Below are 27203 nucleotides of genomic sequence, written 5' to 3'. Positions count from 1 at the left end.
ACAATGATTTAAAAAAATATTAAATGTTGTTTTTTCCCCTTTACCTTCTGGTTTCCAAGCTTTAGGCTGCACCTGAACCAGGTTTCTAAGATCTTCTCCATAACCATCAGGCCTAGAAACATACTTTGATAAAGTAAATGAAAACAGTCTCAACTAATCACATGACTCCAGTAGCTGGGGCTTGAACAATAACTATTGCAAGAGCTGGCGGCACTGGGTTGTAGTTGTTCATCAAACAACTTTGCTGAATTACAAGGCAAGAGGCAAAACTGCATGGAGTTCCAGTGCAGCTGCTCCTATTATCACAATCCCCCCTCCGATCCACTTCTTTTCTTTCAGTTTCTCATCAGCATTTTCCTTAGATTGCACTTGGGTCCCCATGCAATGCTTTGTGATAGTACCATTGTACTGAAGGGTATGACACAACAGGAAGACAATGTCGACCTGTTGGTATAGCAGACAGGAGATGCTACACACGCTTTCTCTTTATCCTATAAGAATTTAGATGTGCATCATGGAAATTAGATGATAAAGCTCTCCTAGGCGGAATGCTGAAACTTTTACATTAAAATGAGAAATGCTCTCAAGTCACTGCCAAGAGGCTGGAATGTGTTTGATAGTTTATACCTGGTGTTATTCTTGGCTCTTCTCAGATTATAACCAGAGACTGTCTAACACCCCAGTTCCCAACCCCAACCCACCCCTGTCTGAAATCCTGTGGAGAACACCATGTTTCCTCAGACACATCATATTCTTGGAGGAAAAGGGGGTCTCACTTTCATGATCTACTGAGGGAATATTTCTGACTATAACATTTCTTCAGCTGAAGTAGCATCTGTGACGCTGTGTACCAGGTGCCAGCTCACGATAGGGCTGCAGGTTAATTCACTCACATGCTAATAGAAATCAAAGGCATGTCAAGAGATAGTGTAGTGTCTGGCCAATTCACTTCTGTGTCAGTTTAGTTGAAAGGAAATGTTAAGGGTATTGTCTTCACTCATCTATAACCTGTTGATTGCTGTCACATTACATTATGTATACCCCTGTAACTAGTTAACCCTGGTTCAAAAGTGTGTGCTAGTGCTACTGTGTGAATTTATGTGATGTGTAAACTTCATGAAAACTAATGAAAGATTGTTGTTTGTTATTACATTACCTTTTACATTGTATCTACCTCTGTAATTAACTTACCCATCAAATGTGATTAGAGCCTTGGAAACGTAAAGGAAGAAGAGTGCTAACTTCAAAGCAAGGGCCATTGTGTTTGATAATGGAAATTCACTGGCCCACGTGAGTGAAGATTTTCAGATTGTCTTTTGTGAGCACAAACTATAAATACTGATCCAAAAGACTGTTTGGATTTGACTATCAGGACAAGAAGATGGAGATCTCCAGAGTTATTTTGGGTAATCCAGAAAGACTTTGGGGAAACTAGCAGATTGCTACATCTCTGCTACCATTTTGGATTTACAAACTTTGACTCACCTGTTATTGTATTTTACCTGCATTAACCCCTCAATAACCCTCATTTCTTTTCTAATAAATCTTTAGTTCGTTTACTAAGAATTGGCTGCCAGCATTGATTGGGTGTGAGATCCAGAGTACCGAATTGATCTGGGGTAAGTGACTGATCCTTTGGGATGGGGAGGAACCTGATGTGGTGTAATTTTTGGTTTATATAACCTTTTATCATCAAATGCAGTTTGTTTGGGTGGCAAGATAGGCTGGAAAGTCAAAGGAGACTGTCTGTGACTCCATGGTAAGACTGGTATAGTGATCCAGTTCATGTGTGTTGCTGGCTTGGTGAAATCTAATTATAGAACATACGACCAGTTTGGGGGGCCTGTTTTCTGATAGTCTGACCAGAGATTGGCACTCACAGCTGTGAGCCACTCCAGACAGCGTGACAGCATCCCCAAGTCCCATGGTCCAGATGGGACCTCTACATAGCAACATAGGGAAAACACAGTTTTCAGAATGGAGAGAGGTAAACAGTGATGTCCCCAGGGGTCTGTACTGGACCAGTGCTGTTCAACATGTTAATAAATGATCGGGAAAAAGGGGTAAACAGGGAGGTGATAAAGTTTGCAGGTGATACAAAACTACTCCAGATAGTTAAGTCCCAGGCAGACTGCGAAGAGCTACAAAGGGATCTCACAAAACTGGGTGACTGGGCAACAAAATGGCAGATGAAATTCAATGCTGATAAATGCAAAGTAATGCAGATTGGAAAACATAATCCCAAGTATACATATAATATGATGGGGTCTAAATTAGCTGTTACCACTCAAGAAAGAGATCCTGGAGTCATTGTGGACAGTTCTCTGAAAACATCCACGAAATGTACAGCGGCAGTCAAAAAAGCAAACAGAATGTTGGGAATCATTAGGAGAGGAATAGAGAATTTACAGAAAATATCATATTGCCTCTATATAAATCCATGGTACGCCCACATCTTGAATACTACATGCAGATCTGGCCACCTGAACTAAAAAAAAGATACATTAGAATTGGAAAAGGTTCAGAAAAGGGCAACAAAAATTATTAGGGGCATGGAACGGCTTCTATATGAGTAGAGATTTATTAATAAGACTAAAAGAAAAGGAGTACTTGTGGCACCTTAGAGACTAACAAATTTATTAGAGCATAAGCTTTCGTGAGCTACAGCTCACTTCATCGGATGCATTTGGTGGCCGATGAAGTGAGCTGTAGCTCACGAAAGCTTATGCTCTAATAAATTTGTTAGTCTCTAAGGTGCCACAAGTACTCCTTTTCTTTTTGCGAATACAGACTAACACGGCTGCTACTCTGAAACCTGTCATTAATAAGACTGGGACTTTTCAGCTTGGAAAAGAGACGACTAAGGGGGGATATGATCGAGGTCAATAAAATCATGACTGATGTGGAGAAAATAAATAAGGAAGTGTTATTTACTCCTTCTCATAACACAAGAACTAGGGGACACCAAATGAAATTAATAGGCAAGAGGTTTAAAACAAACCAGAGGAAATATTTCTTCACACAACCCACAGTGAGCCCATGGAACTCTTTGTCAGAGGATGTTGTGAATGCCAAGACTATAACAGGGTTCAAAAAGGAACTAGATAAGTTCATGGAGGACAGGTCCATCAATGGCTATTAGCCAGGATGGGCAGCAATGGTGTCCCTAACCTCTGTTTGCCAGAAGCTGGGAGTGGATGACAGGGGATGGATCACTTGATGATGATCCTGTTCTGTTCATTCCCTCTGGGGCACCTGGCATTGGCTGCTGTCGGAAGACAGGATAGTGGGGTAGATGGACCTTTGGTCTGACCCAGTATGGTGTTCTTATGATGAAATGGAACTCAATCAGTGCAGGATATAGCCTGCTCTCCTTCTCACTACTCAAGAGTGTATCTGGTACTTCAGTGGTACTGCACTTGATCATTGCTGAAAGGCCATGTGGTTATACTGGATACCTGCATGTTTCTGGCATGTGATGTAAGCCACAGCTTCAACCACACGGGAAGTGGTGATTTAGCTGGGCAATGTCACAGCATGAAATGCTCCAATGCTACCCAATGAAAATGCCCTGTAATACGATGAGCTCTTCGTGCGCTGTTGATTTATATCAGATACACATACCATTCAGTAGCCAATTTTAATTTTCCATTCACTCTGGTCTTATTTATAGATCTGGGCTGAGGTTCTCAAAGCCGAATCTAGAGCTGGTCAGAACTTTGGGTTTTTTAGGCATTGAAAATTTAAACTTATCAAAAAATTCAAAACCAAAATACTTAGGTCCAAATCTGAAATATTTCAGTTGGGATTGCTGCCATGGTGTCTCATGGGAGTTGTAGTCCAGGTGCTTCATGCTCCTCTTCTCCTCTATAGGCTGGGACCTTTGTTGAACTACACTTCCAATGATGCACCACGGTCTTCCCTCGGGGTGAAAGGAAGTGGTATACTGCAGGATTTCTATGAACATGGTGCATCATGGGAGAAATAGTCTGGTAAGGGAGCCCAGCCCATAGTAGAGAACGAGAACATGAGGCAACCCCAATTACAACTCTCATGAAGCACCCAGGTGGAATTTCCAAATCAAAGAATTTCAATTTTTAACCAAAAAAGCAAAAAACTTTTCAGTTTTCAAGCACTTAGTTCTTTGACCGAAAACATAAATAAACTCCACGGAAAGCAGAGGCTTTTTGCAAAAACATTTGTTTAGTCAATAATGCAATTTTCTGTTGAAAATAATTTTAGATGGAAAATTTCTGAACAGTCCAGCTGCATCTAGGGGATTTAGATGCACAGTTGCCATTCACATCAACAAGAACGATGTGTCTAAATCCCTTGCGCAGCTTTGAATAGCTCAGCCCTAATACCCAATCATTTTGAAAAGAAAAAAAAGCTGGTAAGGGACTGGAATTAGGTTAATCATCGGCTACATTTATTAACCCCAGGAGCTCCGATAACAGTCATGCTGTCATAAAGGCAGGAATGTCCATACTGCTTGGGCGTAGGTTTGTCCCCACAGACACAACACAAAGCAGTCTCAGTTTCCTCCTTCCCATCCTGACTCATTCAAATATTTTCACTTCTAGGATTTGTACAGCTCCTTTCATGCACATTTCACCCTTGACTGCCCTGGGAACAAGCAGACTGTAGTTTTATAATCTCTGCCTGTGGAGCACCAATTTCTGGAATGACCCATTGACCAAAAAAACACTGCTCTTTGTTTTGAATACATGGACAAAACCCTGTTGTCAACAACCCCTGAGTGACCTGGGTAAAGTCAATGAAGTCAGACAGGATGTAAATCAGTTAGTCCCAGTGTCACCAAATAACTGGTTTAAAGTAAGAGGCTCTCTTAAGTCCCTCTTCAAAGAGGGCTCAAGCCTGCAAGATGCTGAGCTGCTCCTGGTCATCAATAGGGGCCGGGGACACCCAGTACATGGCAGGCTGACCCATCATGGACAGGATGCAGGGGAAGGTGCCTCTTGTGGCTTTGGAAGCCAGTCAGTCCTGGGTGGTGGGAGGCTTCAGTCCCAGTCCCTTCCCTCAGACATGGTATTTTTTCAGTAGTTCGCTTTGCCACTGCCGCTTCTTGTTGGGGAAGGAGATGGGGATCTTGATCTTCTTGAAGTCTTCGATGCACTTCCCCAGCTCCGACTCCAGTGCCCTCCTCTCCTCGCTGACGGAAGATGCCTCGGGGCATCTCTCCACCCCGTTCTCCTGGATGTTCGAGTGGTCACTATTCCTCTTCTGGCCCGTCTGCTTCACTTCCTCCAGGAATTTGAGGGAGTTGGAGAAATCCAGGGTGCTAGGCTGAGGCGGACATTCCTCCGGTAACTGCAGCCAGGGCAAGGAGGCTGTGGAGCTGGGGTCACCAGACTCCAACTGGGGACCTTTGTCAGGGAGACTGTCTCCAGGGGCCAGAGCCAGGTCAGGTTCACAATGGCTGTCCAAACTGGAGGTTGAAAAGTCATAGCTGCTGTCCATGCCTGCTGAGTCCTTGTGTGTCTCCAGGGTTGGGTTTGGCTCTTCTGTCACCTCTGGGGCACTGTCTGCTGCTGGCACTGGAGGGGAAAAATCAGAGACCAACGTTAGGGATAGGTGGCTCCCATAAGGGCACATTCAACATTATGGGCCAAATTTGGTGCCCCCTGAGTTCAGTGGAGGCTCCAGAAGCCAGTGCAGAGTTTAGCTGTTTTGCTGCCATTTCTTCAGCTACTGCTCTGAGGGGAAGGGAGTGCGAGGAAAGTGCTGATGTATTGCTATCTGTTTTCAATGCACGGCATTTTATCCTTTATTTAACCATTTCCTTTGGCTTCTCAGTTCACCCCACCTCCACCATTTCTCTCAACTGCGCACAGGAAGAGACCAATCCACATGCCCCTCAATCTCCATGGATCACAGCTATGAAACCACTGCTGTAGGCCAAACACAACAAAGTAGGGGCTCTAGCATGAAATCCAGACCCAACTGACAAAACTCGCATTTACCTCAGTGAGGACAGGGTTTCACCCATAATCCTTGCTGGGAGAGGAGATTCAGTCGGTAATAGAGCCCCATACAAATGCTTGGCTGTTTTTCATTTTCTACAGCCCGTGGTCAAACCCCACAAGATGGGACATATTCAGCATGGTGTGTAGAGCTGGGCTCAGCTCTTGCTTTGAAACAGGAATTTGGTTACCCGTTGGGCCGTGTTCATGAATCATTCAGCAAGCCTGGGAATAAATGCTGGGTAAACCTGGAGGCTGATCTATGGGTTTGGGTGGAAATTTTGTAAAGCTCATTGGTTTCAAAGGATTTGGACACTGAACTCTGCCGTTGTTAGGAGTTGAGTGAAAATTGTTATGGGTTGAGTTAAAACGCCCTTGAGATTGATAGGGGAGTACTCACCCTTCAATTAACATAACTGTAAGCATAAACCCCCACTTAAGACAAAAGGTGTGGGTGAACTCACCCAGGAGATTTTGGCTGAGTATTGTTTTGGACAGGGGTATGTGGGGGAAGAGAGATCACACAGAAACTGAGATCAGGCAAGAACAGAGAGAGGGATTGAGGCGAGTTAATAAAGCCAAGCAGGAATCTGTAAGCACAGTGTGACGCTGGAAGAAGCTAGAGTGAGAGCTTTGGGTTTGGTGTTGACTAACGAATCTTGGGGGCTGTAAGCCAAGGAACTGCTCCTTTGTTCTTGGTTCCTTCTGCATTCAGAGACACAGGACTTTGTACATTCTTTGTAAATAAACAAGACTGCATCAAAGAAAATACCAGATGCCCTCAACTTCTATTTCCAACTGGAATGTCCCCAGGGCCCCAAACTTCGACTAGCTGCTTGGGTCAAAAAGAGGTAACAATATTCAGCATAATGTGTAGAGCTCGGCTCAGCTCTTGCTTTGAAACAGGCTTTTTGCTACACATGGGGCTGCGTTCGTGAATCATTCAGCAAGCCTAGGGCTAAACTTTGGCCAAGCCTGGGGGCTGATCTGTGGGTTGGGGTAGAAATTGTGAAAAGCTCGCTGGTTTCAGAGGATTTCAGGCTGAGCTTTGGGATGACTCAATCATGAAACCAAGATGAATGGAAATTGGAAAGTGAAGAATAAGTTGCACAGCTTCCTACATTTCTAGCTTCTGAGTTGAGTTCTGAAACAGTCACAGTGCATCTCTGTATGTTAGCATTAGTGGGAAACAAGCAGTGACTCTGTATTGGAAACAGCCACTATGTTTCAATTTCTAGCCACAGGAACAAATCATGCAATAAGGAACTTTAATGGAAACTGATACTAAACCATTTAGCAAGTTCAGCCCTATCCCCTTGCCCTGAGTTAGTGAAAAGCAGCATATGGAGCCACAGCAGAACCCAAGGGAGTGGGTCTTTTACTGATCCCTGTGCCCAGCAATGCACAGAGATTATAGGGCTAATTTCTTAAATGCATCTAACGGCTGCAGACTTCAGGTTATCATGACAGTGCCCTCCCTGAGGTTCTCTTATGGGTAGAAAAAACTCAGTGGGTAACTCATTTTGCATAAGGAAACATTTTCCCAGCATGCATCTAGTCCAACTGCATGCTGGGGCATGCATGAAATATCACTGATACGAGAAGCTGCTACCATATGATCATCTCAAATGATAAAATAGTTAGGGGATTATTAAGACCAGTGAGCTGAGCATTGTATGCAGGGCAACGTCTCTCTCTAGCCACATATTGTTATAATAGCAATATAGGGCTGGAAGGGACCTCAAGAGATCACCTAGCCCATCCCCTCATTCTACGGTGGGATAAAGTATTACCTAGACCATCCCCGGCAGGCGTTTGTCTACCCTGTTCTTAAAAACCTCTAATGATGGGGATTCCACAAGCTCCTTGTGTCACCTGTTCCAATGCTTAGAGTTAGAAACTTTTTCCTAATATCTAACCTAACTCTCCCCCTTGCTTTAAACTAAATCAATCACTTCCTGTCCTACCATCAGTAGGCACAGAGAACAAATGATCGCTGTCATCTTTATAATAGCCCTTAACATATTTGAAGACTGTGATCAGGTCCCCCCTCAGTCTTCTCTTTTCTTCTCTATACTAAAGATGTCCAGGTCTTTCAATCTTTCCTCAGAGGACACATTTTTTAACCATTTGTTATTTTTATTGTTTTCCTCTGTACTCTCTCCAATTTGTCCACATTTTTTTAAACTGTGGTGCCCAACACTGGACACAGTGCTCCAGCTGAGGCCTCACCAGTGCCAAGTAGAGTGGGATAATTACCTCCCATGTCCTACATATGACACTCCTATTAATACATGCTAGAATTACATTGCCCTTTTTTGCAACAGCATCATGTTGTGGACTCATATTCAATTTGTGATCCACTATAACCCCCACATCCTTTTCTTCCATACTACCACCTACCCAGCTATTCCCCATTTTGTAGTTGTGCATTTGAGTTTCCTTCCTAAGTGTATCTTTACTGAATTTCATCTTCTTGATTTCAGACCAATTCTCCAGTTTGTCTAGGTTGTTGTCAATTCTAATCCTGTCCTCCAAAGCGCTTGCAACCCTCCAAGCTTGGTATCATTCCAAAATTTTATAAGTGTACTTTCCACCCCATTATCTAAGTCATTAATGAAATTATTGACTAGTACTTGACCAAGGAGTGACCCCGTGGGACCCCACTAGATATGTCCTCCTATCAAACCATTGATAGCTACTCTTTGAGTATGTTTTTTTTTTCAACAAGTTATACACCCACATATAGTAACTTCATCTAGATCAGTGTTTTTCAACCTGGGGTCTGGAGACTATGTCTAAGATTTCCAAAGGGGTGCACATTTCCATTCAAAATTTTTGAGGGGTCCGCAAATGAAAAAAGATTGAAAACTACTGATATAAGATCACAATTCCTTGGTCTGATTCTGAGTTATAGCTGAAGTGCAAACAACTACAGCTGGTTTATAACTTTCAAACAAAACCTTTATTTTTTTTATTTTTATTTTTTTGGTGGAAATTTGACCATTTCTCAAAATGAGAATTTTTTGCAAAAACTTTTTTTTCTTTCTCAAATCCCTTATTCCAAATATTTTCAGTAGAAGCTTTTAAGGGGGGGGGGGAAGTAGCCTGTTAAATATTTTTGTTTGTTTTTCCATTTCTGTTATCATTCTGCATTGCCAATTTTAGATCAGTTGAGTCACATGGAGGGAATTTTTGTTCCCCAAAGTGGAATTTTTTGAATAACACTGACAGATCTCAAAGCAATTTACAAAGGTCAGTATCATATCCCCATTTTACAGATGGGGAAACTGAGGCTTGGAGCAAGGCTGTGACTTGCTCAAGGTGACCCAGCAGGGCAGTGGCTAAGTCAGGACTAGAACCCCTGAGTCCCACTTCCATGCTCTATCCACTAGGTAACTCTGCCTGCGTGCTGTGGGGTGGGTGAGCTGCAAATAAAGGCACATCAGATACCAGCCTTCAGGCTTGTGAACCCCATCTTGTCTGGAACCACCTGCTCCTGTGCTGAGCTCCGCCTCACATCTGTGCCTGTCTGCGGGTCTGTCACTGACTCCAGAGCCTGGGGAGAACAATCCATAACAAATAGAACATCAGCAATCAGGACAGGTGACTGTGCACTTAAAAGATGGGAGGGTCATTAAAGTGCAGGGTATCCCTGAGCAAAGCAAGGTATAATGCAGGCCAGCTCTGGGCCCACACCCAGCTCTGCCCACGTACCTCAGTCCTGAGTCAGAGGCATCAGTATGGACAAACTGTGAACTCTCTGCAATACTGACCATTGCTCCTGTAGCTCTCTCTGTCTCCGGCTTTGCTTTGTCCTTTTGGATTAGACTGGATGCAGAATAACCCTACTTCTAGAAAGCCCAGAGGGAAATTAGGGGGTTTAGGAGCAGGTCTCCGGAGGGGTGCATTTGGAATGAGACGAGCATACACTGATCCTGGTGAATGCCATTGCTTTGCTATGTGGTGAGGGGAGATCTTCTAAAGCACCTAAAGGAATTAGGAGAACAAGTCCCATTAACTTTCAATAGGACCTGTGTTCCTAAATCCCAGAAAACCCCACACCAGAGCTATATTTCCTGAACAGGGTGCAACTCAGTGTTAAAATGGCTTGGAAGGCGCTTTGCAACATACTGCAGCAAACGCCACAGTGTAGTACCCAGCCCTGCTGCACAAGCCTCTCTTACATAACTGTATATGCACATACATATACGTGCATGCTCAGGGCTAGATCCTCAGCTGGTGTAATCAACACCACTCCACTGACTTGGGTGATTTACGCTCCATGGAGGAGCCGCCTCTTGGTTTGCACTGCACAGGCTGCACATAAGGATGTCCTCAGCGTGAGGAAAATGATGCCATCTCCGGGTGCCCGAGTGGCTTTGCATTTAGAAGCTGGCAGATGCTAATAACTGGCCCTTGGAAATGCCTTAGCTCAGTAATAGCACATAGATATCAGCTTAGCCTGTTTTTATCCCTTTACTGAGGGCATGTCCTCGCTTAGCCCATCCAGCAGGGCCCTTATGCTAATGGCTGTAATTATCTGCACTCCGCTAGCAGTGCAGATCTCAGTGGGTCTTTGCTGTCCTCAGCCACTGCTGTCCACATGCCCACCTCCCCTGCAAACACCCTGCCCAAGGTTCACGTGTGTGTCCTCTGAGTGTAACATCCAGTAAGGCCATGGGGCACAGAGACTGTTCTGTCCAGAACTGATCCCAAAGGAAATGAACTCCTAGCTATGCAGACCAGGGGAGATCATTTGAGCCATCCAGGCTGGTGTCTCTGTGCTTTACGGACTCTCTCTATCACAGAATGTAGGAATTGCCATACAAGGTGAACCCGTGGCCCATCCAGCCCAGTATTCTGTCTCCATCAGTGGCCAGATGCTTGCATGAAAGGTGCTAGAAACCCAGAAGTGGGCAACTGTGGGATAATCAACTCATCAACCCCATCAGTTAGAGCTTGGTGCTTGCTGTGAAGGATGAGAGTTCAGATCCCTTCTGCATTTCAGCGAGTCCTGAAACACAGAGATTAGCCTGGACTAACCCTGAGATCAACCCCCCATCCAGATTTTGGGACAGGTTCCACCTCAGCTCTTATTCCTTCCATGACCTATCTGGGCCCCTGACCTGCTGGGTGACCTTGAGCAAGTCACATCCTCGCTCTGCGCCTCAGTTTCTCCTTGCGCTCTGTGTCTGTCTTGGCTATGTAGACTGTAAGTTCTTTGGGGCAGGGGCTGTTTCTTACTATGTGTTTGTTCAGCACCTGGCACCACGGGGCCTTGATCTCAGCTGGGAGCTCAAGCCATTATCGCAGTACAAACAATAAATAGCACTAGCTAACCTGCTCCTAGACACACCTCCTGGGCCAGCTGCTCTGTCAGGAAAAAGTCCCAGGTTTTTTCTCCTGAATTTTTTATCCCTCACTTTTCTTAAGCCTTTGCTCCTTGCCTTGCTCTTCTGTCTGTTTCAGTGAGTAAAGTAGAGTGCGGAAGTGATATTTACCAAGTAGTTCTTCTGCACCATTCTGTTTGTCAGAATCTTGCTGGGTGCTATTAACGTGCTCCCTGCTTCAGTTATGTTTGGAGTTTGGAGCAGGAGCCATGCATGCATATCCCAGCCCTTGGATCTCTTTGGTCAGCATTTACTCCCAAAATTAATTTAACATGGGCTGGGAGCACCGGGCCCCCCGGCACTGTTAGAATATTCAGCGCACTCCTTTGTCTGATGCCTCCAGCTCCACTGTGTTTCACATCATCCAAGATCCGGGAAGGAATCCAAAGTCTCTAACACCTCCTCGGACTGTCAATGCACTCTGCAAACATTTTGGAATAGAAGAAGAAGGTGGGGGAACATTCCTCTTGGGAGGAAGCCAGCAATGGCCTCGCCGCTCTCTCTGCAGGGTCCCAGCACCTAGGAATGAAGCTGAACAATGCACAGCAATGAGCAGGGTGTAAGTGGAGCCAGCCCCACGGCAGGCCGAGGCAGCTCCCCCAGGTGGATCTCTGTCTTTCCTCTACTCCAGAGTCCACGATCTCCCTTCCAAGTGAGGCAGCTGAGCCAACTCCATTCCACCCCAGCTGGCTGAAATCAGCCCTGGGCTTCCATGAGGATTCTGACTCCCTGATGCATCTACATTCTTTCCAAGTCAAGAGCTGCCTAAAATGAAGAATCCTGCTTTAATTGCCCCCTCATGGAGACCCAGCCCTGGTGGGCAGTGACCTCTGCTCATTGCCAAGAGGTGAGGAGACTGGGTTTGACTCTCCTGTGTTTAGAGGGCATTGGCAGTGTCCGGAAACGCTAAGGGGGCTGCCACCATGTGGTGATGCCATGTCATGACAGGCACATCCCACGGATCTAACTCAGTGGGTTGGTTGTGCCGGAGCAAGGCCTTCAGGGATGTCAGAAAAGCAAAGAGGACGCTGAACCCAGCACTGTGTTAACAGGAGCAATAATGCGGCTTCCCAAGAAACTACCATAAAGAGACCCAGGAGTCTGTGTGGGATGGGGAAGAAGCAGCTAATTCAGGTTCTACCTTCATAACCAGCCTGGCACTTTTACGCTTTGGTAGGCTCAGGGACTCTGCCAACCTCCAAGCATGGTTTGTTTACATTGGTGCCCCCTTTCCCTCTTTTATGTCAGAGAGAGCAAAGCTTCCCACAAATCGGGGGCCAAGATGTTTTTTTCTTCATCTCAGCCAAAGGACACCAGGCCAGGCCTCTCCATCTCAACCATGATCTCCAAGGGTGTCCTCTCCTTCATCTCAACCAAAACCACTCTCTGAAGACGGCCCAGGCCAGGGCTCTAGTCACAGGCTCCTGGCTAGAGGGACTCCCTGCCCACAGTCAGGAGGGAGCCTGAATGGAGAGCTAGAGCAGCAGTAGGTGTGCTATGATGGACAATGCTGTGCGTTGACCTTGTGATGGTTACCACCACCGCGTGTCACTGGCAAAGCTTTCCACCAGGATCACTCGGGCTACACCGACAAAGAGGTTTTACCTCACGTGAGCTGATTGCCAGTGAACTCAAGGTAGTTAATGTGATCCAAGAGGCCACTCTGGTCACACCACAAATGTTTATTCCAGGTGACAAATGGTGCTGATGCAGAATGATTGTGTCACCTGGGCAGCTCCTGAAACATATGAATCTCAGCTCCTGCACTTGTCCAGACTGCAGACAGGAAATTCAACCTGTGCTGCTGTTTCTGCATGGCTTTGGTCCCTGAAACACCATCAGGGACGAGCAAGACTTTGTGTAAATTTGCATCTCCAACCCACAGCCTCTGAGCATCTCCCTGCTCACTAAGGCTGGCTGTGCCAGCAAAGGCTGTTTGTTAAATCTGCAACGTAGTCAACACTGCAGCTGGATTAACTGCCATGGCAACCCATCTGTGCCACCAGAGTGCCTGCACCAGGTTAATCAAACAGAGAACCTGTAGTTTTGAACCAGTTTACGGCTAGCAATTACTACTCAAGTTTGCCGCTGTGCCAATGCACCTCACTCCTGACCTGCAGCACCCAGTGCTGTTCCAATCCCAGGCACTCACACAGCTCTGCCAATGTGCCTCCCTCCTGACTTACAGTCCCCTTGCTATTCTAGTATCCGGTTCCTCCCCAAGAGTTCTGCCAATGTCAATGAGTCCTGACCTGCAACAGCCCTTGCTAGTCCAGTCCTGGGTCCCTCAGGTTGGGTTTACATTGCAAATGAAAGACCTGCGGCATGGCTGTGGCTGGCCTGGGTCAGCTGACTCAGGCTTATGGGGCTATGAAATTGCAGTGTAGATGTTTGGACTAGGGCTGGAGCTGGGCTTTGCGACCCCACAAGGGGGGAGGATCAGAGACCGGGCTCCAGACCGCCATACTGCAATTTTATAGCCCTGCAGTCCGAGCCCAAGTCAGCTGACCCGGGCTCTGAGACTCAGTGCAGCATGATTTTTATCACAGCGTAGACCTACCCTCACATGGTATGTCTTACACTGCATTGTAAACCCAGATTTGTGGGACCTGGGCTTATGGACTTGGTGTTTCTAACCCTATGCTTGAGAATCCATGCTGCATGGTAAATCCAGGCTTTCAATTGCTGGACCCAAGGCTCACAGCTGTGCTAATGCATCCATGCTACGCTACCCAAACCTTCCGACTCAGGACTGTGGCATCCACACTCCAAAATGACAGGGCTTGGACTTGGTCTCTGACCCACCCCCCTAGCAGGGTTCTAGGATCCAGGTCCTGAGTGCTTGCTGACCTGAGTCAGACTGTGGTCAGGAGGGCTTGGGCTCAAACCTGGGTCAGAACCCGGGTTTTGCATGCAGTGCAGACATATCCTGAGGAGCAGATGCTGCTAATCTTGAGATAAGGTGCTACACCATGTGGGTGTTTGTGATGTGCACAGAGACCAGCTTCAGAAAAAACTCGCTTCACCTGTGATCCAAGACAGGCTGCAAACAGGCCTCCAGACCTGAAAGTCAGGAATTCCCAGATTGCTCTGAGTCCCCTTTTTCCTAATGCAGCTTTTCAGGATCAACTCCTGCAGCTTCTGCACCGAAGTGGGGTGTGGGGGGTGGAGAAAGAAGCCTGAGCCCTTGAAAGAACTAACCTTGCTGAGTTTAAATCATAATTCTGATTTCCCTCTGCCACTCAGCTTGTCCTTCGCTGTCAGGGGATGCAACGTGGGCTCAGCGCTCGGGAATGGCAAAGCGAGAGGTTGGGGCCGTGCAGCGTCAGGTGAAATGAAAATCAAAGAGGAGCTGCTGTCAGCTTAGGGGGAGATCAGGCGCATTTTAATTAGCCATCTGGAACCTGGGCTGCTGGACTCACCCCTCAGGACTTTGAGCTCTAGAAGTGGAGGGAGGACACGTGGATCAATGGTTGCTTCCATGGTTAGGTCCAAATGCCTTCAAAATACCTGGGATGGGGAAGGGGAGGAATTATAGTGGGGGAAGAATTAGATGGAAACATCCCGGCTAATGAGGCTTGTCTGTTTGTAGTTTAGTCTTTGCATAGTCTGTTAATGTACCAAGGCTGTTCAGAACCATCTCCAAACCGCATCTTAGATGGATGTTGTTGAACAGTTTTGCTACGTTCATTCTACGATTACCAGCAATAGAGATCTTGGTACTGGGCTCACTAGTTGAATTGCAAGACAGAGCCTGGAACAATAACAAATTGTCAATTAAAGTGAAAAGCTGTATTTATGAAACGTGTTTTGCCCACTCTTCTATATGGCTCACAAACATGGACGATTTATGCCAAATGTACCAAAAGACTAAAGATCTTTCATATCAGATGCTTGCATAAAATAAGATTGCCAGATAGGGTGACAAATACGGAAGTGTTAAATCATGCTGGTATGTCATTCAAGGGAACGTTAGTAAAAGACTCAGGTGGCTTGGACATGTCACATGAATGCTGGATTACAGGATCCCGAAGAGTGTGCTGTACTCTGAAGCTTGCAAAGGACTTAGAAAGAGAGGCAAGCCACTGCACGGATTTCAGGATGCTTGTAAAGAGGACTTAGTATTCTTTGGAATCTCTGTGGATGATTAAAGGAGCGCGGAATGCTGCTGTGGCTGGCAGAGCCAGCTTGTTGATGGAGTGAGGTGGACTGGATCACGCTTTGCGATGACCGGCATCAGCGGAGGAAAGAATCTGCTGCTTGGATTAATAGCATTGCTACCACATGGGTGTGCCCTACTGTGAATGGGACTGTCACTCATGCATCAGACTCAGCGGCCATCAATGAACTCATTGGCCATGCTCTGTAAAGAGTGATGGTGCCATTGATTGAGTCTGTTCATAATGCTTGTGTAATTCCCTGGTCAGTGTGTTATACAGTCCTTCTGTGCTTGATTGTGACTCATGGCCAGAAAGGATTAAATATATCACAAAATAAATAATTCTCAAAAGACATGTGGGGAGATAATATCTGTGTTTTTGTGTATTTACATATGCGTGAGTAGGGTGGACAATGTAATCCACAGTCCCTGTCTATGCTGTATTCTGGTAATTCAGAGGTCAAAAGAACATCCTATCATGTAAATTAATTGTAAACACAGGATATCTCTGTATTCATCTCTCTTTGAAATGTATAGCAAATAATCTGTGAATGGTGGAGGAACAAGCAAATTGCTTTATGTTACTTCTACAGCTAAGTACTGGTGATGGACCTCCTCCAAAGTCATGCTAATTACCTGTTGAACTCCAACTTGTCAAAAGACATGAAATTGTATAAAAGATCCTTGGGTCCTGATTCTGTCATCTCAGATCTGTTTAGGCTTCATCAGGGGAAGTTTGAGTCGCAAGACTGAGGTCCCAGTTATGCTGATACGCCCTGAATATGGAATTTGGACATTGGGCTATAACCTATGAACTATTTCTAAAAGAACTCTTTGCAACTACAAAGCTCGCCATCTCTGCTATGAATCTGCACCTAAATGAACTGAACTCATGTCTGTATGTATATTGATCTTTTAACCATATTCTCTCTTTCATTTTTAAATAAAGTTTAGTTAATAAGAATTGGCTGTAGCGTGTATTTGGGTAAGATCTGGAATATTCAATAACCAGGGAGGTAATGTATCCGATCCTTTGGGATTGATATAACCTATTCCTTTATATGATGAAATAAGATTTACAGAAATTTTCATCACATTTGACGTGGGTGAAAGCCTGAGGCTGGATCACTTTAAGGGAACCGTGTTGTTTGGGTTTCTGAGTAACCAGTAAGGTAATAAAGAAGCTGTTTTATGCTGGCTTGGTAAATCTAAATATTGGAATATCCACCAGCTTTCGGGGTTTGTCTTCCCCATTCTTTGCAGTTCACCCTAATTGAGTGACCACAGCTGGCCCCCACTGGGACCCCAGTCACACCGATCCACAGAGGATATCAGTCCGGCACAGGTGTCCCAGCTACGGACATGTCTCTGTAGTTCAACCTGTAGAGAGGTCATGCTTTCAGCTCTAGAAGTCCCTGGTGTAGCCCTAATTATAAAGGAGGATTTAACCTCATCTATCATGCATTGGTCTGAGAGGATTCTGCCTTCAAATCGGCTGCAGTGGTGAGGTTGTCATCAGCATGAGGCCCTTGAGGAGAACACGAGAAGCAGTCCTCTGCATGGTCTCTAATAGTAACGTTATCAACTTTATTAGCAAAACAGAATTACAAACACCATAATACAGCAAAGGAGACCACCAATACAGCATGTCCGACACTTGCTGTGTTACTCGCATCATCCCTTGCGGGAACCCTGAAGTAGACGCAGTGATCCCAATGCGATCATCAGGCCAATGTGTTCTGATGGGTCCCAATGCCCACAGGCTGGGTATACCTTTCCCACGGGGTTAGGCTGACACCCACCAGGCCTTATAGATATTTAATGATGAGTTCAACCTCCTTTCCTGATACATAATTCCATCCCTCAGTAACATTGGGGGCCCTAACTTCAATAGGTCACTTGGTCATTTATGACATATTCATTAGCATTTATGTCAATTAGTTATCATGGTATATCTGCAACTAGTACGTGTAAGTTTCAGATAAGCTCAACATCCTTTAAATTTGCCCTACATTTCCAAAAGTGTATTCTCGTGGTTCCATATGTAACCTTCTCCCAACATGTAATAGTTTCGGTTACTATCATACTAAGGTTGTGACTTAGGGTCTTTTTATCAGTTAGTTCCTTATTCCAAGTTATTTGTGTCAAGCTCGGCCTTAGTTATGCTAAGCTAATTGTGTCACAGGCTTGAGGTCTGTGGGTTCTTGGGTTACAGCCGGTGGCGCCTTGTCTGGATTCAAATTCCTGCAGGCCTCAGATGCTTGGGGCAAACTTCTTCAATACGTAACCCATGGTCTGTGTGTTTGATCCAAAGAGGGTGTGATTCTGTTACAGAGCCTGGAGCAAGCTATGGACACTCACGGTCTTAGCTCTAGAGATCCGCAGTGCCATCCCTAGCTTTGTGCATGATGGTGGCCCTTATACTTGCAACATTCTATGTCGGAGCCCAATCTGGTGCATATGAAAATCAGCCAAAGGGACTCCCAATTGACTTTAGTGGGAATTGGATCTGTCCCTACATGTTTAGAATTATTAAGATATGTCTATAAAATAGTCCCTGCACCTCTCACAGGTGATCATGCATGCAACTGTCATAACTGCATATGCAAACGACCCCTACTCCACAGGTCAGATCTCAACAATAGCCTAAAGGATTACACAACATTGTGAAAACTGGTATATCAACTATGCATGGGGCTTAGTGAAACCACTGCTGCGGAGATTGGTAGAATCTAGCCGATGATAACTTCAGCAACTAGTGTCTAGCCACAACAACTCTGTAAAAGTGAGCAGCAGCACCAAAGAGGTGTTTGAAGAGGAAACAGAAAAGACTCTTTTCCTGATGAATCTACAAAGGAAGCATAGGTAGGAACACCATAAATACCCAATCTAGGATTTGTCCAGGCCATCAAATCTAACACCTCTACTTCTACTGAGTTACAAGTGGTTATGATATTTGTTGTAAGTGTCATCTGAAAGACCTCTCCAGATACTCAGTGCCACTCAACACCATGTTTGTGGCTCAATGAAGAATGCCATTGACTGAGACAGAAACCTTCAAAGACCTACCAAGAGAGGAAGGATAGGCCAGTGGTTAGAATACATCATGGGGCTCTGGGGATTAGGATTCAGGCCCCTCCTCTGACACAGACTTCTAGTAAAGTCACTGGATCTCTCTGTGCCTTGGTTCTCCAGGTGTAAAATGGGGATAATGGTACTTCCTTACCTCCCAGAGATGTCGTGAGGTAAAGCCATTAAAGAGACTGTGAGGTGTTCAGCCAATTGGGAAAGACAGAAATGGATTCAGACACCACACCTTGTACCATCTACTGGTTAGTGTTCTTCAAAGGTCACTTAGCCAAACCCTGCTTAGCTTGCAGGCTCTCAGAACAAGAGTGTGTGATTAGAGGTAGTGAAATTCTCTTGAGAACTTCCAGGAAAATAAACACAAGAGTTAGCTGGAATTTGTGCCTGTGATTTTTCCCCCCTACTCACAGCATCTTTCTTGGGCAAGAGAATAATATAAGACCCAAATTGCCATTCGGGATGTTAGGATTATGTTCTCCCCTGAGCTTTATTGAGTTACAGGAACTGCTTGGTTCCATGAAATATGCATGGCTGCAGCCAAACTCTCGGCAGGTTCACCGATCACTATATATCAGAACTCATTACTCCTGAGGTTCCATGGAATACTATTGCTAATGTTCATCACCAGGCTAAATGCAGTTCAAGTTCATCCCCAGGTACTTTTTAATCCCTAACTTCTTCCTTCTTTTCTCTTCTCTCCAGGGTTTGAGGCATGGATGGGAGGCACTTGTGCTGCACTTGTAGTGTCTCTGATGTTTAGTTTTAGTGGGGCAAGTTGAGTCAGTCATTGGCAACTATCTAGGCAAGGGAAGAGACTAATGCATGAGTTTGTTGGTTGGAGGAAGGTCTTGTGCTCCTTCTTCACCATAGTAACATAGCCCATTACTGCCACTCAAGTCCTGCTCCTGTGTAACCACTCACGCATACAAACCATCTCTGCTCAGGAAGGACGGTCCCTTTTCTGTTCGCTTGTATTTACTATTTCCCCATTCAAGAACACTCTCCTTGTTCAGTACCATTCTGTACAGTTCACAAGTCTTGTCCTATCTCAGATGGTTCCTGCTCGTGGATGGTAGATTCTACCCAGCACGATAACTCCAGTAATTAGTGATTAGCAGCATCTGCATCATCCCTTGTTATCATAACTTCAAGGAGATGGAAAGGGGAACCAGTGCAGTCAGATCCAGAACAAGCAGCCAACCCACTTTGAAGTTCCCTCAAGGGCGACCAGTTTTAATGATTGCTGTTTTCCAGGTGCTTTGATTTCCCAAGAGGCTGGGATTTACCAGGATTAATCTGAGCGCCAGCATCTGTTTTCAGGGAGTAGAAATGGTGTGCACGCAATCAGCTAAAGATGATTTTCTTTGGAGGAACTCTCAGGGTGCATCAAACAATATGTCCAGCCTAGGGGAGGTAAAATTCCAACAGGATGGCAACAGGAGTCCCCAGTAGTTTGCCTAATCAAGAACTTTAACCATCAGATCACAATGTTGGAGTCAAATGACTAGGATGGGATGACGTGGCTGGGGTGTTGAAGAAGAAGTTTGGTCATTGCTCTAGTTGTTCAGCTTCATTGAAGACATGGGTCAAAATCATTGTGAATGCCAGGCTTTCCAGAATGCCGATCCAGCACAGTTTTGGGGGAGCTGTAACAGTGCTCCAGCACTTCTGGTGGATAGTCCCGCAAGTACCAGGAGTGTGTCCCAGCATTTCTTTTTTCAGGACTTGAACACTGCCCTTATGTATCCACTGACATCATAGGGCCCTATCTTCAGCTGGCATAAAATGGTGTAACTCCACAGAAGTCAATGGAGCTGTGCTGATTTACACCAACAGAGGATCTGGCCCACAGTGTGTATGTGTCTCTGTCTATGACACTGGAGTGCAAATGGCATGACTACAGTGACAGTCCAGAGATGTCTCTGAGGCAGAAATCTTTACTCAGCTCCCTTATGGGACATCAGGCACAAGGTGGCAGGGTAGCACATGGCAAATATTTTCCAGGAAAAGGAATCCTGCCAGCATGACAATTTCAAAGTCAACCCACCTCTATAACCACTTAGTCTCTTCCCTGGGTCAGAATCTACAGTGTACGATAGATCCAGCATAGTGCTGCTTAGATACAGGTTGGACACAGCAGCGATCAAGTCATTGGTATGCTTCATGAGACTCCCCCCTTTGTGTGTGGGTTTCTCTAGGCTGTGGCATGACCCTGGAAAAACATTATCGCTGGAAGAAACCATTTGTACCTGACTACTCAGAAGTTCAGGAGAGATGATGAGAAGTGGTTGACTCTCTGAAGGGCCTCTGGCACACTTATACATGGATGTAATGGCACCTAGCTCATGGATGGGACGGATGCCTTAGAAATGCATATTGCAGTCTAATAATGTCAAATAACTTCACAGCTGTTGTTGCCCTTAAAGCATTACCAGTTCTTCCTTAGATAAAGATTACATCAATATTTGCACTATTTCCTAATCTCACTCTGGGAATGGGTGAGGAATGATACAAATACTAGGAAATGCTGTTTAGCTAGCTGAAGCCACTGGCAGATTTTAAGGGATGATTATTTTAGGTCTCTCTGCCTTTCTTCTCCTCAATAATCCCCTCATCCTGACATTCAGGCAGAATTTGGCCCAGCGCATCTAGAGTTATTCGTGTGTGTGTGTTAGTGAGTGAGTGAAAGGACAGCCCAATCCTCATGGTAGCCTCACTGATCAGGTGTAGCAAGATTACTGGAAAACAGACTTTGCAAATTCAAAAATTAATCAGGAATGGTTTGGAATTGATTTTGGAAAAGGGGGATTCACAGTCTCTCTTGAGTGCTGGGTGCAATACAGTGTAAGGACATCATACTTTCTAGGGTTACAAGCTCTGGGGACGAATTCTTACCAACTGGATTTCTGTTTCCCCTCAAAGGAGCTTAGAAGAGCTGGGTGAATCCTGATAAACACTGTCCACAAATATTTATTCAGATTTCTAGCAGGTTTGCATAGGGTCCATGTTCATCCCCCCTTTTGAAGTTTCTAGCAAATGGGTTTTGTTCACACAAAAGTTAGGAGAATAGCTGTTAATTCTTCAGGAGGTAAAGGTTGTTGGTGTATGACCAAGATGATTTTTTATCATTTTCTATTTTCCTTTCTAAGAGATTTGCCATCTAATTAGGGATAAGGAGGTTTTAGTACCGTTATACAAGGCACTGGTGAGACCTCACCTAGAATACTGTGTGCAGTTCTGGTCTCCCATGTTTAAAAAGGATGAATTCAAACTGGAGCAGGTACAGAGAAGGGCTACTAGGATGATCCGAGGAATGGAAAACTTGTCTTATGAAAGGAGACTTAAGGAGCTTGACTTGTTTAGCCTAACTAAAAGAAGGTTAAGGGGAGATATGATTGCTCTCTATAAATATATCAGAGGGATAAATATAGGAGAGGGAGAGGAATTATTTAAGCTCAGCACCAATGTGGACACAAGAACAAATGGGTACAAACTGGCCACCAGGAAGTTTAGACTTGAAATCAGACGAAGGTTTCTAACCATCAGAGGAGTGAAGTTTTGGAATAACCTTCCAAGGGAAGCAGTGGGGGCAAAAGATCTATCTGGTTTTAAGATTCTACTCGATAAGTTTATGGAGGAGATGGTATGATGGGATAATGGGATTTTGGTAAGTAATTGATCTTTAAATATTCAGGGTAAATAGGCCAAATCCCCTGAGATGGGATATTAGATGGATGGGATCTGAGTTACTATAGAAAATTCTTTCCTGGGTATCTGGCTGGTGAATCTTGCCCATATGCTCAGGGTTTAGCTGATTGCCATATTTGGGGTCGGGAAGGAATTTTCCTCCAGGGCAGATTGGAGAGGCCCTGGAGGTTTTTCGCCTTCCTCTGTAGCATGGGGCATGGTTGACTGGAGGGAGGCTTCTCTGCTCCTTGAAGTTTTGAACCGTGATTTGAGGACTTCAATAGCTCAGACATGGGTGAGGTTTTTCATAGGAGTGGTGGGTGACATTCTGTGGCCTGCGCTGTGCAGGAGGTCGGACTAGATGATCAGAGTGGTCCCTTCTGACCTTAGTATCTATGAATCTATGAATCTATAATCAGAGAGAAGAAACCCAATCATGTCTACATGCACCATTTCATCTTAGTCTGCTCGGGTCATTGCCAATGACATGCATCCTGGCAAATTGATTTCTTGATATACCTGAGCGCGGCCAATTCATTATGCATGTGGAGAGCCTGCAGCGGCAACATCCAATGTATTGTGTGTATCAATGACATACATAAATATACCATGTGTATACAACAGATTAGTTATGTATGGGTATTCATTTAGCTGTATTTTCTAAGTCATGTCAAGGGCACCTACAGTGTAACAAGCATTCTTTTTTAGTGGGTCTATTAATCTGAATATATATAAGAGTGAATGAGAGAGAGAGGAAGAGAGAGATTAATGCACTAAGAGTGTGTGCGTGTGTGGGTACAGACAGAAGTTACCTAAATCATTTGGGGTGTGTGCAGGTACAGGCAGAGATAGCCTAACCAATTGTGTGTGCATATGCATGCATAATCAGATATTCCCTAACAAATAGGATGTGTGAGTTGGCAGCCAGAAATTGTCTACGATGCAGTATAAGTGTGTGTACATGCATCCACAACTGTAGGAAATAGGAAATTCTTCATTTAGCTCCATTTTATTGCTCAGTCCCCAAAAGAAACAGATGAGATATAAGCTAGACCCCTTTGTCTCCAGTTTTTCCATATGTCTCTTGTGAGTTCATATCTCACCTCTGCTGATCATATTTGGGCCGTGTCTCTGTTTCTCCCTCATATCCCCAATATAACAGGCCCAGAATCCTTCCATGAAACAAAACAATAGCACCAAAAATGCTATAGTGGTAGCAAGTCATCAGGACAGGGGAATCACCTCACCCTGAGCAATGATGGACACAAGGAGTCCTAGAAAGAGGACCACAGATTTTAGTTGGATTGTTGTTTCTGTCCAGATGGTATCAGATGTGTACATACGGGTGAAGAGAGAAGATCACACATCATTACACTAGGAGGAAACTGAATAGGGCCTGAACCACAATCATAAAGAAAAGATTCAGTTTCTAATACAGAAAATTACACTGGAGGCTGCCAAGCATGGTACTACTTACTAGAAACACATTTTGGTTTGGTGTAGGTTCTATATAAATATTGTCTATTTTAACTGACAGGTTAAAAATCATACATTTTTCTAAAAAATCCTTCTCTCTGTTGCAAATAATGCCTTTGATTATTTAAAAATATTTTTTTAAAAATTCATTTACCTTTATCCAGTTTTGCTGCCTGCCTTTTCTCCCCCTCCCCCTTCCCTTTCAGTCTGAGTACTGAAAATAAGACTGGTCAGTTTCATGTTTTATTATAGCCAGTTTCCAGTCAATTTTACTTTCAAGTGCTCCTGCTAGCACAATGCTGCAAAATGGAGAGTGCAAACAGTAGAAGGCAATGTTTGTGTTTTAAAAAGATAAACTGCTTACATTGGAATGAGCTAAAATACAAATATTTGGGTTGTTCTTATAGTTTTTAAATGCTTGGTTTTTACAAAAATCTAAGTTTGGTTTCAGATTTGCCATTTTAAATCAGGAATAGTATGATTAAATTTAAACATATAGATAGGTATTGATATGTTTTAAATATCTAAGAATAGATATAGATATATTTCAGATAGATAGAGAGAAGGAGATTAGAGAGAGAGAATCTAGAAAGAGACCTAGATATATTCTAGACAGAGCTATATTACAATCATTATATGCATACTGATATTAGATACAGAATTAGATATTTAGGGTGAAATCCTGGTCCATATGTAGTACACAGAAGTTCTTCCATTGACTCCAACGGAGTCAGGCTTTCACCCTTAGAATCCAGATGTTATTCTCCATCTACAGTTATCAATTTTAAAATACAGTGGTTGCCATTACAAGATCAGTATTTAGCATTAATTAATATGTAATGACCATGTGAGAGTCCTCATATCTCCCGTACACATAGAACAGGAAGTAAGTGTGGTCACTGTATGATATCTGTTGGCAACCAAACTAGGTCACGTGACTGACCTGACCTACTGGGCACAGGGGTCAGACTTCAAGTGGTATAAATTGGGGTAGCTCCATTGCAGTCAACAGATTTTATGCCAATTTACACCAGCTGAGAATCTGGATCAGGATTCTTTCAGGGTTTGTCTACATGGGGAATTAGCCCAGAATAGCTAGTATGCACTAGTTACTCTTTATTACCTCCCCAGGTGGACACTTGTGCATTAAACTAGACCACAGGAGGGTGCTTTTAGTGAGCAGCAGGAGTGTCCACACAGGGTGTTAGTGCAGAGTAGCTAGCACGCTTTAAATTCACAGCCTAGCTTACTCCTCACTAACTCCCCTGTGTAGGCAATTCCTCAGTTGTTGATGTAGCCAGAACCTCCCTAAAAATGTTTTATGCTGTTTGGAAACCTCTAGAGCCAAGGGACTTCAAAGATGTTCTATTAATCACTTGAGTGCTGTACAACACACATCAGACATGGACTGGGAAACTACAACTCTCGGACTAAACCTTGGTCAACCCTGAAGTGCAACATAAATGCTTTGTATACCACAGCTAAAATCCACCATCACTCAAAAGGTGCAGCAGACAGCACTAGTGAAAGGCTTAACAGAGAGTGTATTGTACATGAATCCATGCTGTCGGCAGTGGGAAAGGGAACCTCTTATGGTAAAAGGTTTCCTCTCATTGGAATGCTGGAGCCAGAAGGGCTGAGCGTTGTGGCTTTCTCACTGTTACCCCCTGTGGGGTGATAGAGGAAAAAGACCACAGATCTGACTGACTCGTCTCTTATTCATCCTTTATTTGAGCAAAGCTCTCACTTGAAGGTCAGTGGGAGTTTTGCTGAGTATCGACTTTGGAATTTGGACCCGATGAAGTGACACTCATAGCCAAAAAGAAAAGGAGTACTTGTGGCACCTTAGAGACTAACAAATCTATTTGAGCATAAGCTTTCGTGAGCTACAGCTCACTTCATCGGATGCATCATAGCCAAGTAAGAGTCCTCTGGAAACTTAGACCATCATGGGGCAGAAAAATGATCTCTTGGTTAAGGGGTTGGACTGGAATTTACAACAGCTGGGTTCAAGACCCCTTGTGACTGAGTATTTAGGCACTTACATCCCTTTAAAAACTTGGCCTTTAATCGCTCTGTGTTGCAGTTCCTCACCTATAAAATGGGAACAGTTCTACTTCCTCTCTCCACCTCAGCTCAATAGGCTTTGAGCTCGGAGGCAAGAGCTATGGGTTTGTACAGCACCTAGTACAGCAGGGCCCTGATTCTGGTTAAGGCTTTTAAGTACCGTCACAACAGGAATAATCATATTCCTACCTGCTAACTGGATGATTTATAAAACCCAGGTCCGTGTTAGAGGTGCTGCTAAGCAAGGCTGCCAATGTGACGCCAAGTGAATTCATTGTTCTGCTTGTGGCAACAAGACTCTGAGATTCTGCAAAGAGCCTGCATTTGACCCCATGTGCCCACCCCACATGGCATGTGGGCCCGACTGGCAAACATTCTCACCTGGAAATAATGCAGCTTCATCTGCCTCGAGGTCCAGTGTGGGCTCAGAAGAAGAGGAGAGATGCTCTTTAAGGCTCTGCTTGAGTTCTGCAGGTGGGGGAGCAGCCATGCTGAGGCAGGAGCTACCTAAAAAGCCCCGACCCAAAGAGAGTGATTAAGGTGAGATTCCTGACCAGAAAACTGGAAGAGAAGGCAAGGGCCATATGTAGCAGGAGTGCAGGGACTGTCTTATGAAATCTCTCCCATTCTAAGGGTCTTGCTGCCCACCTGGATACAGCCAACATCGGATGCTGCTTCTCCTACAATACATTCCAAGCCTATTAATCCCCACATGAAGGTACCTTCCCTGGGGCAGTACATGAAGATCACACCACAGGATTTCCCAGCATACACTCTACAGTCAGGGAGAGCATTACAATACTCTTTCAGTTTAAAGAGATCTGGTTCTTTCTTTCTGTTTCCAACTCTTCCTTTGTCCATAGAGCTGGTTTGGAAACAGACTCTCCCATCCAGTGAAAAATGTCAAGATTTCAAAATCCTTTTTTGTCCCAATTTGGGACAAAGAGCCAACATTTTGAAATTTTTCATAAAATGAAGTAATGAAAAAAAAGGCACTTTGAGTCAATCCAAACATTTCATTTCAATGAATTCAAAACACTGTTTTGATTCCAACCCCCTAAAACACATCAAATAAAGTAAATGTCAATATGAAAAGTCATTTCAAAATGAAAAATCTAAATTTTTCATCAGAAAATTTCAAAATGGGACAACATGTTCAAACTATTTTCTGGTTTTTTTAATGAAGTTTCATCAGAATTGATGCAATTTCACAAAACATTTCAGTTTTGTTGAAATGGACATTTTCTGACAGAAAACTCTTTCGACAAAAATTTGCCAACCAGCCCTATTTGTCTGTTCTCTCTCCCTTCCTATCTCCAGCTCTCAAGACTTGGTCTGGCTCCAAAATAT

The 27203-nt window shown here is 44.4% G+C and overlaps 1 protein-coding gene across 3 annotated transcripts in view; it reads right to left on the bottom strand.

The window, feature by feature from the left end:
* Positions 1-4407: 4407 nt before the first annotated feature.
* The window catches only part of LOC119861436 (BTB/POZ domain-containing protein KCTD8-like), a 38251-nt gene continuing 15455 nt past the window's right edge, over positions 4408-27203 (bottom strand). The window contains exons 3-5 of one of the 3 annotated variants that reach the window (XM_043492162.1): positions 26235-26360; positions 9442-9543; positions 4408-5558 (exon numbers count right to left, since the gene is read on the bottom strand). In XM_043492162.1, coding sequence (XP_043348097.1) covers positions 5041-5558; positions 9442-9543; positions 26235-26360 — 746 coding nt within the window. In that variant the 3' untranslated portion in view covers positions 4408-5040. Of the gene's footprint in view, positions 5559-9437; positions 9544-11488; positions 15506-26234; positions 26361-27203 lie in introns of those variants that run through there. The other 2 variants (XM_043492163.1, XM_043492164.1) reach the window with 2 other exon arrangements.

This window comes from Dermochelys coriacea, chromosome 9 (genome assembly GCF_009764565.3).
Source record: "Dermochelys coriacea isolate rDerCor1 chromosome 9, rDerCor1.pri.v4, whole genome shotgun sequence".
Taxonomy (NCBI): domain Eukaryota; kingdom Metazoa; phylum Chordata; order Testudines; family Dermochelyidae; genus Dermochelys; species Dermochelys coriacea.
This window is presented reverse-complemented; position numbering and strand designations above follow the sequence as displayed.